This window comes from Halyomorpha halys, unplaced genomic scaffold (genome assembly GCF_000696795.3).
Source record: "Halyomorpha halys isolate HHAL.00 unplaced genomic scaffold, Hhal_1.1 Scaffold541.1, whole genome shotgun sequence".
Classification (NCBI taxonomy): Eukaryota; Metazoa; Arthropoda; class Insecta; order Hemiptera; family Pentatomidae; genus Halyomorpha; species Halyomorpha halys.
The window spans coordinates 84577-102437 of NW_027112673.1; the positions used below are offsets into that span (position 1 = coordinate 84577).

Genomic DNA, 17861 nt, shown 5'->3' on the forward strand with positions numbered 1-17861 from the left:
CCGTCATTATTCTTTATAATAAGCAGGTCAAGAAAGGGGAGGGAAGAGTTAGTTTCGGTTTCAACAGTAAAATGAAGGAGAGGGTGGTAAGAGTCAAAAGAAGAAAGAATATGAGGAATTTTATCAGGGTTTACAATGAGAAAAAGGTCATCTACATATTTTTTCAAAAATCCAACATTTTATACGAACAACTATAAATTAATGAATGGAATATAGTATGCTTGCGGTCAAATAAAACTCAAACTAGTCAAACTAGGGTGTACTCTTTTTATTTAAGGCAACGTTTCGCCTCACGTTGCAGGGCTTCTTCAGAGCTGTTTTTACGGAAGTCAAAGTCAGAATGACGTTTAGGCCAGACGCTAGTCATAGACCCCAATAACATTCGCGTTGGCTGCAACCTCTGCTTCCTAATGAGACACAATTGGTGCAGTAAAGATGACGAAGAACAAGGGTCTCATTACTGAGTCTTGAGGTACTCCGCAGCTGGTTGGGGCTAGAGACAAAAGTTCTTCACCAACTCCTATAACAAACGATCTTCCACTGAGGTAGTTTTGATCAGTTGGCAGAGTGATGGGAAACTTGTTCGTCTTCAGAAGTGGCACCATGATAGCTGGTTTCCAGGCTGTGGGAAAGTACAATAGAGGAATGCATGAATTGTAGATGTTGAGGAGGAACGCATTACCCTTCCTTGGAACCATCTTCATCAGACGTATGTAATCCCATCATGACCTGACGCTTTGTTCCATTTGGTGCGGCGTAGGACCGATTCGAGCTGGCTAGAGGCGAAGAAGAGAGAAACGTCATTGGGACTTGGAGGAATAGGAGATGGTGGTGAGGGAGCATTGATCATCCGTTCAGCATCCTTAGCAGCGTAGCTTGAAGCCAGGAGGTCAGCCTGTTTCCCGGGTGTCATGAGGTTGCCATCAGTAGTCAGATGTCCCGTCTTCCTTCCTCCTGGTCACTCGAGTTCGAATTAGTTTCCAGAATTGTCGCTGGTCGTCATGCGTTCTTCTCAGCTGTTCGTACCAGAGCGAGGTCTTCCAGGCACACATGAGGCTAACTATCTGTCGGGTCATCGCATTGATGGGCGATTTCAAGCTGTAGTCAACGGAGGTTGTTGCGCTGACAAATGAGGGCAAGAACATGCTTCGGTGGAATACGGAACATATATATATAAGTTACAGCCTTAGTCCGCTGTTATTTCGATGTCAGGTGATCGAGTAGATCAGCCGTTCGAAGATGTATATATAGAGTACGGAAACACGGAACACAGTAAAAGGCAGTCTTTCAGTAAAAAGCGGGATCATTTCAATCTCCCTTTTCTCTTTTTCATTCTTTGAGCTCACAAAAGTCTGATTAATGTGTGGGTTCGATTACCTCAGCTCGTAGAATTTTTCGAAATTGCTCCACGAAACAGTTTTCATCATCTGGTTTTTAATATTCTTTCCGGAAGTCCTTCAATTTTATAACAATCATCTTACATAGATTTTTACCATACTATTTTGTACTGTAACTTTGTCTTGATACTGTTTACGGTTTATTAAGGTACTATTTTGATTATTTTTTTATAGCGCCTCACAGACCGTCTTGTCCATTAAAGCAACACATGTATTACCTACTTCCAATCTCACAATTCGCAAAAGGGAAGTGTTGGTAATTAGAAATGTATTATTTTCCAAGCGTTCGAAACAGGCGTGATGCTCTATGTATCTACTCTATAACCGACTTCCCTATTCTTAGGTTTTATCATTGTTTTCTAATGCATTCCAATTGCAGGTTATACTATGTGCTTGATTAAAAGTACAGGTAGAGTGATAAACAATGAAAGAATTAGGGAGTCAATTCCAATATTGAGTATATTGTTATAATTTTATAAGTATGCTTTCATATGTGAAAGATTTTTGGACTGTTTATAGAGATGTCCATGCTACATCTATTATAGAATAATAGTTTGCTGTTTTTATTTTACTGAGGTGGTGAATACAGTTTTAGAACAAGATATATGAACTTATGTACTATGCTATCATAGCTAGGGCTATTTTTAGGATTGCTTATTGAAATATAATACTGTCATATTACACAATACCTTTTGAGGTAAGAATGTATATGTTATTTTTTAGAGAGTGCTGAAGATTTCTTCCTTATAGATATGACATTGCCAATGGTGACATGTCCTCTTTGTTGCCAACCTGGATTTAGCACATCAGATTCACTGTGCTCAGCTTTGATAAATGTAACTACTCGTAAACTTTGTTGTCCTGTTTGTAACTATGTTGTAGTTGGCCTGGACAAATTCACTATTCACCTATTTTCTCATTCCCTGAATAAATATGGATTGGAACACCTTAAGGATCCATTATTATTTTGTCAGTCCAATAATCCTAATTCAGTATCATCTAAGAGTATTCCTTGTAGTAATAATACTTTTGAACCCGATTCTATAAACTCTCCTAATCTGAGCCATAGTTTAATTAAACTTCAAAATAATGTTAATAAGAATTCAGACAAAGAAGAATGGAAATTGGACATAAATAACCAGAATGCTTTGCAGAAATCTTTTAACATTCCTGACACATCTCTAATATGCTTTCGTTCTGATAATGGTCAGTTATTCACTATTTCCACTGATGGATTTGGTGCTACATTGAAGAATGTTACCATTAATACTCAAAATTACATTACCAATACTAATATTACAACTTCAACTGTTCAGGCAAGTATGAGTGAAAAAGTACAAAAAAGGAAATATAGTCAAGTATTTGAAAAAGATCATGTAGAAGCAGGTAATGTTTTTGATCAAAAGAGTCCAGATGCTGATTCAATAAACTCATGGCCTTCAACACCAAGTGTTTTGTCCGAATCTGATAAACTAATGGGTAGTCATTTTTCAGAAAGGGAATTTGAATCATGTAAAGATCTTTTAACCAAAGGAGATTTCTCTACTTTATGTGATGATATTAATGAAACAGATACAAAAAAGGAAAATTGTTATACAAATAAAATTGAGAGTGAAGAAATCCTTGAATCTCATGAGAAGAAAAATGATCTACTTAAAAAAGATTGTGTAAACTGTGAATTATGTCCTTATACCTTTCCCAACAAAACAATACTTGCAATGCATAAACAGTTAATTCACAAGAAAATTGATTTAGATATTGAAAACAAGCAAAAGTTGCTTCTGTGTAATTTATGTCCACGTACTTTCAGTTTACGAAGCAGTTTGATGATACATCGAAGAGTTGCTCATGCCGGAGGATTCGGTAAGGCACAAACTAATATAATCTGTAAGTTAAAAATCACAGATATAACTAATGGTTGGGGCTCTAGGCTAACACTCTTGGGTTTCATTTTTATCTTCTCTGGTTACAAAATCAACTGCTGTTATTTATATAAAGCTTACAAAAAGTGCTAATACAGTTTTGTTAATTTTTAAGGCTTTGAGTGTAACATATCTGTTGACTATCAGAAATAGTCAAACCCTCAAGTACTACATAAGACTGATGCCAAACAGTCAATTGAGAAAACTTTTCGTTAGCCAAGAAATGATTTTTTAAATATAGAATTGATTGTTCTAATATTTTACTCAGTAATTTTCCTGCAGTGGTTTAATGATTTCATATCTCTAATAATCTTTTTTTATGAAAGTACAGGGAGAAAAAAAAATCAATTATACACTGAATGGATGCTCATATAAATAACTGAATAGATGTGGTAATGGAACAGACAGAATTAATTTTTTCTTATATTATTATATAAAATGAAGTCCTTTTGTTCCTAAACCTTAACAGCTAACTGCAAAAACAATGAATCAATCCTTATCAGACTTAAACTAAATCATCAAATTGATCCCTGGAAGTTTGAGTAATTATAAAATCTACTGATATATATAACTAACATATAAAAATTAAGTCAGTTTATTTAAATGTGCTAGTTTCAGGAACTAACTACCTGTCCATTTTGAAAAATTATTTTTGCTTTAGATTGGGGTTAGGTCACCCTCTAGACTTTCTGTGCTCTCACAAGTATTGATGTCTTCAAGGAGACCATTTTGTAGGCCAAAGATCTTCATGGCTTGTAATGCCAAAATAAATAAATATATATATATATATATGTGTGTATATATGTGAATAATAAAACTGATGTGAAATGTATCCTAGCCTCCTCTGTTGGCCTTCAATACAGTCGAAAAGTATATTGTTTTTAGAGAAAATATGACAAAAAACAAGACCATTTTGAAAATTCAATGAAATGCAGGCTGTGTAAGTTATGTGAGAAAGTTTAAAGTAGTACATGTTTTAGTTCACTTATGCGTGTATCTGTAGGTTGTAGTTTTTACCTAATTACCTATTTTAATTATTAAAGAGTTTAATGAGTGAAAATAATTTGTTATAAACAAAAGAATAAGATGTAAAAATATCTATAATAGCTGTGAGGCCTGGATCCTCAATCCATTAGTTTCTTCTAAAAAGTATTTATAGAATATTGCTTTGCTCTATTTTTTTTTTTTTTTTTTTTTTGCTTTATTACAGTTTAACTTTTTTAAACAATTAAGTACTCAAGATGTGAGGTTTTATACTCATTTTTTTTAATATTTAAAAATTGGTTTTAAATGGTGCTTATTGTTTAATTGTTCTATCCTTTTATTAACACATATTCTGAGTCATTTGAACTTTACCTTGAATATTTACCTGATTTTTATTTATTTAAAATAAAAAAATGTTAGCATAATAATTTTTTATATATAAGCATAATCATTTTTTTAGGAACTCCTGAAAGTGAAAATCCAAAGCAGCCTCCTACCAAACCTGCTTGTAACGTTTGTGGAAAATTTTTTAAAAAGGTACAATTCTTTTGTCAATCTCTAATAATGTAGAGTTCAGCTTAGTGATTCTCCTGTAGACATTGCTGTTAAGTATGACTCCTCAAATTTGTTTATTCAAGTACCCTCATTTCTTCCCAAGCTCGTCTAGATAATCATTAAAGTTTATTGTTTGCCTAGCAACAGTATGTTTTCTTGGGACATGCTTTCATGAAGATGAGCATGTGAGGAAAGTTCTAATATATACAGTATTATTAATTTATATATATATTATACTATTCTATATTATACTATATTAACAGTATCTAATAATATAGTATTATTAAAATTAAGAAAGAAAGGAGAATATAATAGATATAATAATCATATAGATAGATATAAAAATCAACTAAATAATTACATGTACAAATTGGAAATTATTTAGAATTGAAGTAATATAAAAAATATAAAGAAAAAGATATATTTGATTAATTAAACATGTTGTTAAAATAACAAAATTAAAGAAGTTTATATAAAGTTATATAAGCTAAGAGTAGTAAGTAATACAAATAACAGTATTAGATGTGGTGAACATAACTAATTAAGTAGGTGAAGAATAAAGAATAAGGAGAGAAATAAAAGAGAGAGGGTATAAGAGAAGAAAAGGTTGTAAATAAAAGAAACATACGGGGGAGGGGAGGAGGGGGATTCAAAATTAGAGTGTAATAATAAAATAAGTACTTGCGAATATGCTGAGGAAAGGTTTTGTTTTTTGGTTTTGACATTAATGTGAGAAGGTTCTAATTGTATAAAGATACTTTCAAAAATGAGTCTCTTGTTATGGTTTTGGCTGTAGTTAGTATAGAAGTATTGTCAAAATCGAAAGAATGGCTGAAGGATAAAGTTTAGAAGCAGAAAAGTTACAGGAGGAAATGGAGTATTAATGTTGCATGATGGAGTCTTTGAATTGTTTTCGTCTCTTCTTCCCAGTTATCAGCATTTTCACTTCCTCTGCGAACTCCTGTCTTTTTTTTTTGTACAAGCCTTTCTCTGTCCACCTTAACTATTTTCTGTTGGCTTTTTATTATCCTCTTTGGTATAAAATTCATCTTGATTTGTGAGGGGTAGTGGTCTGATATTATATTAATTGCCCTTCTTACTCTGACATTTTGGATTTTTCTCTGGATATCACTACGTGGTCTAGCTGATATTCTCCTAGCATGGAATTAGGCAATACCCATGTCTTTTTCTTACTTGGTTTGGCCAAGTAATACGTGGACATAATTTTCATTCTGGCATTTTTGCATAAACTTATCAGCCTTTCCCCTTTCCTGTTTGTTCCTCTGTGCACTGGGTAATTCCCTACTATTTCTCTATGCTTCTATTCTTTCACTATTTGTGCACTAAAGTCTCCCACAAGGATTTTTACATTATCCCTGGGAGAGAGAAGACTGGAGCTTGTCATTCAATTAGTATCTTGTTTGGGAAATAAAGGATAAAAGGCTGAGTTAATTTTGAATTGTAATTTAATAAGCACATGTTTATGTATGATTTCAGTTTAGGAAGTTAACATATGAAAAAACTAAGTCTGATTAATTTCCATTAATAAATTTTCATTTAGCATTAATTAAGGTTCGTTACCATTGAAAGTCTCATTTCTTGTTTTTTATTATTTATTTATGCATTTAGGAGCTTTTTGCATTCAGTGCCATGTTCATCTATATTTAACAATATATAAAATTTACTATTACACATTGCCATAAAATTAAATAATACTATTGTATATTTTTATATTATTGTCATGCAAATTATCCATAAACATTAAAGCCTTGAATTATTTTCTCCATACTTCAGGACTTAAAACATTAATTAAGGTTAATCTAATTAATTATCATCTGTATTTCTTCTATAATAAAATTATGTGTAAGTTTAGTTAGCCCTAAACCACTCCAAAGTTTTGTGTAGATTTATTGAAGTTATTTCTATTTTTTACCATTTATTTTAGTTATATAATGTTATATACCTGTATAAACTAAATAGATATAATAAGCAATTTATTTAGCCATTAATCCAAAATATAAATAACTATATATATTAACTTATATCAAACTTTCAATTGTGTCCAATCAATCTATTTAAATCCCTAAATCTAGCTATTGTGAAGCATTGTTGGATCTGTTAATAAATAATAAAAAACAAGAAATAAGACAGCCTATTTTTTACTTTCTAAAATAGATTATTCAGTTAATTTATTTTTAACATGTACGTTTTCTTAATATTTTTTTTTTAATATACAGAAATATTCATTGATAATAAAAATGTTACATTAGTTTGTAATATGTTTAGGAAATACATTTGTCCCAGCATATGAAAGCTCATGATGAGAAACAATGGCAGTGTACAATTTGCTCTAAGACTTTTACTACCAAGTATTTTCTTAAGAAGCATCGGAGATTACATACAGGTATTTATTTTAAAATTAGAATTTCTTTTTTATTAAAATAAACATTTTATGTGTTGATGAACCTTAATGGTGAATAACTGCTCAATTTTGTTGAGTTTAAGTTCTGATATTATCAAAATTGTGATTTAATCCAAATAATTCACAAATATTACATCTGAAGAAGTGATTTCTGCTATTTCGACCTTTAGTAGCAGCTTAGGATGAAGCTTTTTTTTAATGTTAAAACAGTGTATAGTAAAATTATCAACAAAATGTTATCATATTTGGAAAATAGAGAATGATTCTGTCAAGCCACATGTTATCCATTATTGCATTATCTATTAAAGGGATATGCGCTTGCAGAGCAGCACTTCAAATCTTACTTAACTGGTTTGATAACTGTTTTCCTTCAATATTGGAACAGATTTTTTTGCATCACATTTCAAACTATCAAATAAAATAATTAAAATATGGAAAAATTGGAGGAAAACGATACAGGAGAAGACATTGGTCATAATAGTGAGATGGTCGGATGAGATGAGCAAAAGATAGAAATGACTGGCTTAAAGTCCTTGAGGAGGCCCAGCTCCTTGTAGGATCATAGTGCACGGCAATAAATAAATATGACTCATCAAAATGTTAGATAAGAAAAATGTATAACTATTCTTTGAATAAAATGTTTTTTTCCATTTTTCATGTAATGAATGTGCATTTTTGATGGAAAATTCTGGTTACATATTTAAGTACCTGGTATTGTAGACCTGTTAGGTAAATTAATGTTCTTTTATTTATTTTTTTAGGTGAAACACCATATAAATGCAGCACTTGCAGCAAATCTTTTACATTTCAACAGTCTTATCATAAGCATTTGTTGTATCATAATGATGAAAAACCTTATTGCTGTGCCCAATGTGGTCGCCTCTTTAAGGAATTATCCACACTTCATAACCATGAAAGGATTCATAGTGGAGAAAAGCCTTTTTCATGTGAAACTTGTGGTAAATATTTTTGTTCAATAAAGTGCGTGCATGTGCTATATTTATGGATTTATAAATTATAGGGTCAGATTATTCATGTGAGCTGAGGCAAGTGCTACAGTGTGGTGTGTAGGTTGTTGACCTCCTTCAACAAGGAATGTCGCATAGTTCAGGATTCTATCCAGTCAATGAGGTCTGTCTACCGACTGCCACTGTCTGCCAACTCACATAGAAGGAATTTAGGAGTGATAATCCTACCATATTTATTAATCTAGAATCAGGCCATTAATTAAATGCTCAGAGGTTGGTTCTTTGAATGATTTGCTTCAGGGAAAGATTGGTTGGTTTGTTCTTAAAGAGGTTTAGATCAACCATGATTTGTAGACCCAAACCTCTTTGTCATTGTCCTTGAACTTGAGTGCTAGAACATACACCGGTGGAAAGTATATTCATGAATTATCACCAATGTGATAGATTATAACATGGGACAAACGTCTTTATTTTAAGGTTAACAAAGAATGGAAATTGTTAACTACCAATAAAATTTTGAAGTGTTCTGTTAAACACCTGTCATGAACATTTCCACAATAAATTTTTATTGTCAGTTTTTTCCTTATGCATGTCAATTGTACAAAGCATTGGTCAGATGTATAATGAACCTTTCAGTAGGGTAATAATGGGAGTTATTATGATTTTAGGGTAAATTATTTAGTTTTTGTGTTCTTGAGATAAAATTATTGAAAAATGAAAGAAAATTGAATAATTTGAAATATTTTTTCTATTGAACTATGAATTTACTGCTTTACATAAATGTGTTTTACTAATTTATATTTGTTCATGTAATATGTATTGAATTTATAATATATTTTAATTTTTTTTAATGCTTATATCATTAATATGATTTTACAGATTTTACCATTTATTTTGTGCTGACTAACACACAAATTGTTACAGTTTGTGTGCATGTGTGTGTATTGTTTGAATCGATGCTAACAAACTAATGTAAGTAAAGATTTTTTTCAATCTTTTATTTAGCTTTTGTCATTTACCATACAATATTTATTACTTTATAACTTTTTTATTATTTTTTTTTTTTAATTTCAGTAGCATTAATACTTATTTTTTTAATTTTGAAAAATCCAGTGAATTTTCGTATCTTTACTTCTATGAAAGAAATAATAATTTCATACATTTATATTTCAGGTAAAGCATTTAGACAAAGGGTTTCTTATCTTGTTCATAGAAGGATTCATACTGGAGCAATGCCGTACCAATGTACCGCTTGCAATAAAAGATTTCGTTATAAAGTAGGTATTATGATTTTTCCGTTTCAGTTTATTGACTATGTCAAAATTATTATTTCATAAATTACTTTAATTTTTTTTTAATGATAATGAATAGATTTTCCAAAAAAAAAAAAAATCTATTGTTTTATTAAAAAATCTTTATCAGATTCCATTTCTGTAATATCTCTTCATCGAAATGTCTTTTAACCCTGCTAAATCAATCTTTTATCCTCATACTGTTATCTAGACCTCTTTCTCTTTCTATTCTGCCTGTTAGAATTTTTTATATAGCTTATAATATTATCTGTATTTTAAATCATAAAATTGACTTTTATAGTGTTTGATCATACTATATTACTGCTTACTATAAGTCAGTATAACAGATAATTAATACTTGTTTGCTTTTTTTCCCCCATCAAATAATGGTAACTTGTATTTGTAATTGGTAATATTATTTTGAACAGTTTTTTCAGCTCTGCTATATTATTCATAATTGGAGAAAAATCTTTGTACTTTCAGTTTGAATGCTCTAAAATTTCTACAATCTGAAATCTAAAAGGTTTTTGTAGAAATTAATATTTAAATTATTGCTCTCATATTGCTGAAAATGCTAAGGCTGTACTCTGGTCCATGAAGGAAGGGTCTTGGGTCCATTGCTTGTTGAATATGTACTGTCTCTGATGGCTGCCTAAGAAACTGATCGGTCAGGATCACTTTCAATTGCTAGGCTGGTCCTACCCCTCCCCAATTAAGGGTACCTTTATAGAGGCCAGATGTACCCCAAGAAAGGTCTTCCAATTCCAGCGGATACAATACTGTAATTCCCTAATCGTTGAAGTCTATGAACTGTTAGACCAAAAATTGAACCATATATAAATTAAAACACCCCCACTACCAATTTAGTTAATTACTTACCCAGGGATGATGTAGTTTAAGGGTATAGAATAGTCCCAAGCAAAGGGTAAGTTCTCCTTGAAAAATGTTTGAAAATTAGAATACTTAAAAGTGCATTTACCTTTCAAAGCATTTCAACATACAAAACTCAGGAAAGGTAAACAATAAAACATTTCTAAAAATAAATCATTCCTCTTTTCATGCAAACATCCTCAATTTTGTTCTATATTTCATTATTTAGGTCAGATCTATGTTTTAATTAATGTTTTCACAATAAGTGTTTTTGATGAAAATAATATTTTCTTAATTAAAATATTTTCGCATTCAAATATTATTTATGCTTTATGTTCCAGATCAGCCAGAGAACCCATAAATGCTCTGCTAATCCTCCTGGTGTAGTAGTTAGAACAAATGGCTACTTAGTGGAGAGGTTACAGGCTGCTATGATCAAGGTCATATGCTATTTTATGAATTAGAATTTGTTTACATTTTTAACAAACTTCAAAAAAGGAGGTTATACATTGATCTGAATTGTATGTATATTCCCCTATAAGTTTACAATTCTTGGACCCATTTCTAATAGATAAGAAATATATTTAATTAAATAATTCAAAGCTTTTTAATTTAAAATATTTGAGTTGTTACATATGTATCATAATTGTAGTTTGTTTTTTAGAATTATAACTGAAGATGACATGATAGCTTGAAACATTGTGGTGACAAATAAATAGGTGGTGAAATTATACAGCTTAAAATTTTTTTAATTATTTATACAATTTTTTCTAAAAATACCTAGTTGTAAATTACCTTCTTAAACTTAGTACTTCTGGGATTCATTTTCCTGGTTTAAATGTACTTTTTAAGCCTATGTAAAATTACCCACTATCGTTTAAAAACTTGTTTATCTCACTATACCAGTTTTCATAATTTATATATATTTTTTTCACTATGGTATTTCTTAAACACATAAGCACTTCTTAGTTCTTTTTTAACATAGTATGCTCAGGTGAATTTCTTATGAGTTCAACCACTTCACATGTATGTGTAACCTTTTCACAACAACTGTTAATTTTCTACATTACATTATATACAATAAAAAGTTTGGAAATTGACCTACACAATATAGTATTTGTAAGATCAGGTACGAAAGGACCTATATTCATACAAATTCTATATACACTGAAAAATCTATTTTTTAAAATTTTGTTAGTTACATGTTCAGATCCTTCAATTAACAAAAGCCAGGGTATTATCTATTTTAACAGATAAAGTACAGGAAAGATAGCAATGCCAATTGCTCCAGTGCTCCTATACTAAACCCTGTAATTTAAACCTTTGTAAATATTGGTATGTTTAACTGCAGTTTGTTTAAAAAAAAAAAGGAGTATATATTCTTGATATTCTGTATTATTAATGGGTTATTAAACTCTAAAAATATTACCTAGTATGGCTATACATTGACTAGAGTTTAAATACTATTGGTGTGTAATATCTCTTATAGGTGAAAGTTCAATTTCAGTTATTTTAACTTGAAAAAATATATATATTAAAGTCTTTGAAACGGTGTTGATTCCTAATTCTTATTGTTGAGTTCATAGTTGACTATGGATTATATATGAGAAGATGATTGGTGATAGTCAGAGAAAAACACAAATATGTGAAATCTTATTTATTAGTGCCAATGTTTTGGCTATGAAAATTGTAGCTAATGAGGGTAATGATGATGATGAAGGTTGAAGAATTAAAATATATTGAAAGAGGTGAACTTACTCCCTTGATTCCTTCTCCTCCTCCTCCTCCGCAGCCCTCTCCTCTATTGCTGGAGAGCCACTTCCTAAATGTTTTTCTCACTCATGATGAGGTTGATTTTCAATGAAGAAGGGAAGAAAAAGATTTTCCCAGTGAAAATGGTAGATTTTCCCAGAGAAAATTGTTCTCTCATGCTCTTAGTCTCTTTTTCCTTCACAGAGAGTGCTAGGGGAGGTAAGGATTAACTATTGGCCACAAGGAGTGCTAGTAGTGATTATATTATGAGGGAGCTCTTTTGTAAGTAACTTTTGAGTAGAGTTGAAGGCATTCGAGGTAAGATAAACGATTTAGCGAGGTGTGGGATGCAAAGGATGGCCGGTTTACTTTATTAACTATAAGAAGGGCTTTGTCCATGGGAAAATGAGTGAACAAACTTTCTGTGTCTTAAAAAACAAGGATGAAGTGGTATGGAATAGGGAAAGGTTATAGGTCACATAGATGAAAGGTATTATGAACATCATATGGATTATTGTGACTGAGGGCTTGCAAAGAGAGAACTAAGAATTTGCTAAGTTCAACTGAGGGAGAATCGATATTGGAAGTGATAGGACTGAGGAGGGTATTAGGTTTTTTAATTTTAGGAATTAGGAGTTCAATTGATTTGTTGAGAATGTAAGAGGGATTTGAGGTGTTTATTAAATTTGGTCTTAAGTGAAGGAGTTAGGTCTCATGATGTGGGTATGTATATGGTTCGGTCTTATAGGAGCAATGTCATTTGTCGTTGTAGACTGAACGGTCTATAATTACAGTCTTGTTGCCCTTATTTGCTTTGGTAATATAAATTAATGTTCCCAAAAACCTCATTCACGGTTGCATTTCTCTTTCTGATCTCCATTTACATGCAACTGACATACGCCACATAAAACAGGTATTCTCAATCATTAACAAACTGATCTGTAACTACAATAATCCACTCCCCTCTTCTGTAAGTTCTTCCCAACTCCTTTCTATTCCCTTATACAGATCACTACCATATATCTTTTTTTTCAAATAACATACAAAATCTGTTATTCTCCTCTATCCCTAACCTTTGACATGCTTTCAGATTCAGAACTAATCGTATACTCATCTTTTTTTTTGTTTTTTTTTGTTCCCCCTTCCCATACGGGGTTTGACAACAGTGGGGTAGTGTATTAGGATTGCACATGCCACTGCTGCCAATAAACATCTTTTTTCTTTAACCTTTATTTTCATAAATTATTTACAAAATTAATGGTGGAGCCATTTAATTTTTTGGGGACAATTAGTTTTAAAATCGTGGTGCAGCCCATCACTGGGTTGAGTGCCTTAAGATGGGGCTCCACCTTATCCAGCAGCATCCGTCCGGTACGTCCAACACGCCTGGTCCGCATCCGTCTGGTTGTCACCTCCAGTACGCAGCCTAGTCCAGCCCTCCTGGTCTCAGCCTGCTTCTTCGCTGTCATCTTCATCTTCCATTGGTGGCTCGCTGACCCCGGGCGACCGAGCCCTTCCCAATGTAAAGTGCGTAGGCCCGACCACTTTCCTCCACCCGTAGATGAATTACGGTACGGGTAGTTCTCCTCCTCCATCAGGAGAGGGAAGTCCGACTCGGTGAGGGCTAAGATCCTGCTTTTTCTCATCAACCTGGCACAGTGTCCTTCCATCACAGTGCAGTCCAATACCACATGCTGTGCTGTTTCTGGGACCCCACACGTTGGGCACTGTGGGTCGATGTTCTTTCTGAAGCTTTGCAGCTTTCTCCGGAATCCTCCGTGTCCTATCAGGATCTGCGAGACCCAATAGTCTGAGAAGACCCAACCTGCTCTCAGTCTTGAGTGGATGGTGGGGAAGAATTTCCTCAGCATCGCACCCTTTTTGCTAGTCCGCCACCGTCCATTCCACTCCTCGATTGACTTTTCCCGCAGGAACTTCTTCCAAAGGTTCGGGGTCTCGCCGATCTCCTCTTGGAGCCCCTCCAGTAGCACTCCCAGCCCCTGCCTTTTCACATCCTATTTCGTAGCATCCTCCTTGAGGATGAGGTCCAGGGGCATTGCTCCGGCCAGCACCTGCACCGCCTCATGCGACACTGTCCTATACGCCTTTGTGCTCTCGCGTGAGGGTTCGACTCCATGCAGGGGATGCATACCTCTGGATACCCAAGACCACTCCTTTGTAAATTGTCGTCGTAGCGGGGTACCTGAGGCCCCAGAAAGCACCCCTGTACTACTCAGCCCGTTAAGTGACAGAGTCACCCTATCCCTCAGGTATACCAGGTGAGGGGTGGCATTGAAACCTCTCCTCATCCTCACTCCAAGGTATGTCACCTCCTCACCTGGCCTCACCTTCTCTTCCTGTATGTCCAGAGTGATAGGATGAGCCCTGTCCATGAAGCCTTTTAGGAGTATGACCTGAGTCTTAGCTGCAGCCATACTCAACCTTCTCCTCACGCACCACTCTCCAACCAGACTGACACATCTCTCCGCTTCGTTCTTCAATCTGGCTCTGCTATTCCCGGCCACGATGACTGCTAGGTCGTTGACGTAGGCCATGGGAAGGAACCCTCCATCTTCTAGTTCTCCCAACAACTCATTGAACACCAACTTTCACAGGGCCGGGCCGAGAACCGAACCCTGCAGGCAGCCTCTCTCGATCCTTCTCTCGATCTCGGAATAGCTATCCCTGATCTTCACACTCCTGTTACTAAGGTAACTACTCACGAGGGAGTATAAGTTGGGGGTTCGAACTCCTGCAACTGCTGGAGTATGTGCGGCCACCAAACACTATCGAAGGCGGAGGATATGTCGAACAGTATCATCAAGACATATTTCTCTGTCCTCCCTTCTACATCCTCACGCACTCTCAGCAGAGTGCACTCTGAGCAGCGCATCTGTTTTTCCTTGTCACAGGTCGAGCCATATTGCCATGGGTGATTTGCAGCACTGAGGACTGGTCTATGCACTATCATATGCTCCAGCTCCTTGCTGATAACAGGGAGGAGGCATATAGGCCGATAGGCCTTCGGCGATTCCTTATCCTCCCCCTTTGTAGAGCAATCTTCATATACTCATCTAATCATAACTAATCGTCTAACACTGTACTCATATCTAAAAGATCCTATTCCACTCCTACACCAATCATATGTCATATACTGCATCCCTTATACCACTTCCAACTGTAATTCCTCTTAAATCAGCGAAACCAAAAACCTTCTCAAAGACTACATCACGCAACATAAATATTCCATAAACATCCATTCCATTCCACATAAACATTCCTCCCGTAACAGTCCTTTTTTTTTTTTTTTCACTTTATGCTCCTTTCAACTATTCCTGCCTTTACATGAGTTTACGGATTCGTGTAAACCTTGAAGGTCAGCATCTCATTGCAACCAGGCTTTGTCATAAAGTATTTCATTTTGGCTGATTCATCTCAAGTACAAGATCCTTTTAGAACCCACAAGTGCCACAAATGCTCTGACAGCTTGTTAAGAGCTTGCAATGATGCCATCGTCATTCTGTGTCAACCAAATTTTTACACATTCTAATATGTTAGCTTTATTAATTTATCTGAAGCAGTTTTATGAAATAAATACTTGTAAGTACTGCTATAGAGCTTAAAAAATTAAAAAGATCCATAAATAAAAAATGTTTGCAATTTAAGGAGTTGAAGTAAAACAAACTTTTTTGGTCCCTCGAGTAGCTCCATTCACATTCATTACTTATGTGGTGATTACAACATTAATATAATAACCTAAAGATTTTTGTGATTTACCATTTTTTTCCTATCTCTTTCTTTATGATGTTATTTATTTTTTTTTTTAATCGTTGGTTTATTGATTACATATGAAATATTCTGTAAAATATGTAGATCAAATCATGTGTTTATTCTTCTTATTGTTACAGGCATCTGTGGAAAGTGATAAGAAAACAAGGCAAAATGAAATAGATGAAGAAAATCATCCTTCTCATTCTAAGGTTTCTTCAGAATCAACTTTACTCAAAGCTGATGTTTCAACAAGTCTAGCTAATAATTGTATTGCTTCTTCAGGTTTAGAAACTAATAAGGATAAAAATCACTTTTCCAAAACTGCTGATCTTGAAAAAAATAGCTCAGAAAAGCCTCCACAGATTTATTTATTACTTAAAGGTCCAAATGAAGAAACATACTATCAACCAATCATTCTGTCACAAAATAACAACCTCATTCTTAATCAAGATAATTGTTCCCAGCCTTCCGAGAAATATTTGGTCACAAAATTACTATCTAAACCCATGGAAAAAATTCCAGCTTCTGACAAGCAATGTTCTAATGTTGAAATGAGCGTCAGTGATGTATTCATAGATCCAGTGGACACTAATCTAAATCTTCCTGATGGAAAAGTGCTATCCCTTCCTAAAGCTATTATGCAAGAAAAAGAAAATGATAATTTGAAAATAACAGATGAAAAAAATGATAGTTATCAAATCACTAAAAATAGTCCCAATTCTATCAATAATGATAAAAATGACAAAGATCAAGTGTTTCATGAATCAAGTGAGAGTACTTCTAACATTTTGTCTGATGATTATGAAATCAATGACATAATTAGTAGTTTAACTTGTCAATTTTCAGAAGAACGAAACTGTCCTGAAGCAAGTATTCAGAAAGTAAATAATTTAAAGTCAAAAACTAATGATGACGTAGTGATGATGGATTCTAATGATATATTTTCTCTTATCATAAGTCCCTCCCACTCTTCACCCTCAGAACGTTTTGGTAGATTATCTCTTTCTCCAATTACTACCACTCAACGAGCTTTAACAAATAGTAATTTTGATCCTGATAATTTTACTGTACTTCCTGATAATTTTAACTATTCTAATGAAGGACAGCAAGATACTTTATTTGATAGTATAAATGATGAAACTTTGAAAGAGTTGTTGTTTGGGTCATCAAAATAAAAAGAGCATTATGTATTTTGTGTGCATTTATTTTTAGTTGAGTTAAATTATTTATATCCTCTAATTTATTTAATATTTGAATTTTTATTGTTATACTATGTATAACAATAAAAATTCAAATTGCTAAATTTATAGCGCATCAATTTCGCGATAGCTTAAACTATAAATATAATTTGAATTTTTATTGTTATTTAAATAAACATTAATGTTTTATATGTCTTGTAATAATCATTAACATTAATATTGAAATGGAATGGGTATTATGTTTATTTATAAGTGCATAATTGGAGATTATTTGTTATTGTTTGTTGTATAAGTCATTTTAAAATATAATGTTATTAATGGTTGTATCATTCCAAACGAATAAATTTTTACATCTCATAATTTTATTATACTTTAAAACATAACTTTTGTTTAGTATCCTTTTTAGAATACCCCTCTGAAAATTGTCAGCAGCTTGACTGCCCACTGTCAGGTGACTCACAGTGTCAAGTTATTGCCTAGAATGAGCCCAACAGGTTAGTTTTTAATTCTTCATATTTCACAATAAATATAAATTTCATTATAGCTGCACAATTATAACGATTAAAAAATAAAATTACTTCTAGTGGAGGGCCTTGGCAAGAAATAAAACCTAGAGATAACTTCTAGGAGACTGTCCAGTGTTCGAACATTTATTATGATTTTTGAATATTTTTCTTTATAAATTAAAACTGTTTATTAGTAATTAAATTTATATGTTAAAATCAGATC

At 33.2% G+C, this 17861-nt stretch overlaps 1 protein-coding gene across 2 annotated transcripts; it reads left to right on the top strand.

The window, feature by feature from the left end:
- Positions 1–1454: 1454 nt before the first annotated feature.
- LOC106684068 (uncharacterized) lies at positions 1455–17123 on the top strand. 2 transcript variants are annotated; one of them, XM_014425917.3, is made up of 7 exons: positions 1455–3260; positions 4764–4840; positions 7145–7262; positions 8042–8239; positions 9422–9525; positions 10752–10850; positions 16071–17123. In XM_014425917.3, the coding sequence occupies exons 1-7, from the start codon at positions 2150–2152 to the stop codon at positions 17106–17108; spliced, it is 2745 nt and encodes a 914-aa protein (XP_014281403.1). In that variant the 5' UTR covers positions 1455–2149; the 3' UTR covers positions 17109–17123. The 2 variants fall into 2 exon arrangements, with proteins under 2 accessions (XP_014281403.1, XP_066906584.1); XM_067050483.1 differs by having other exon boundaries at positions 1770–1806.
- Positions 17124–17861: the final 738 nt, after the last annotated feature.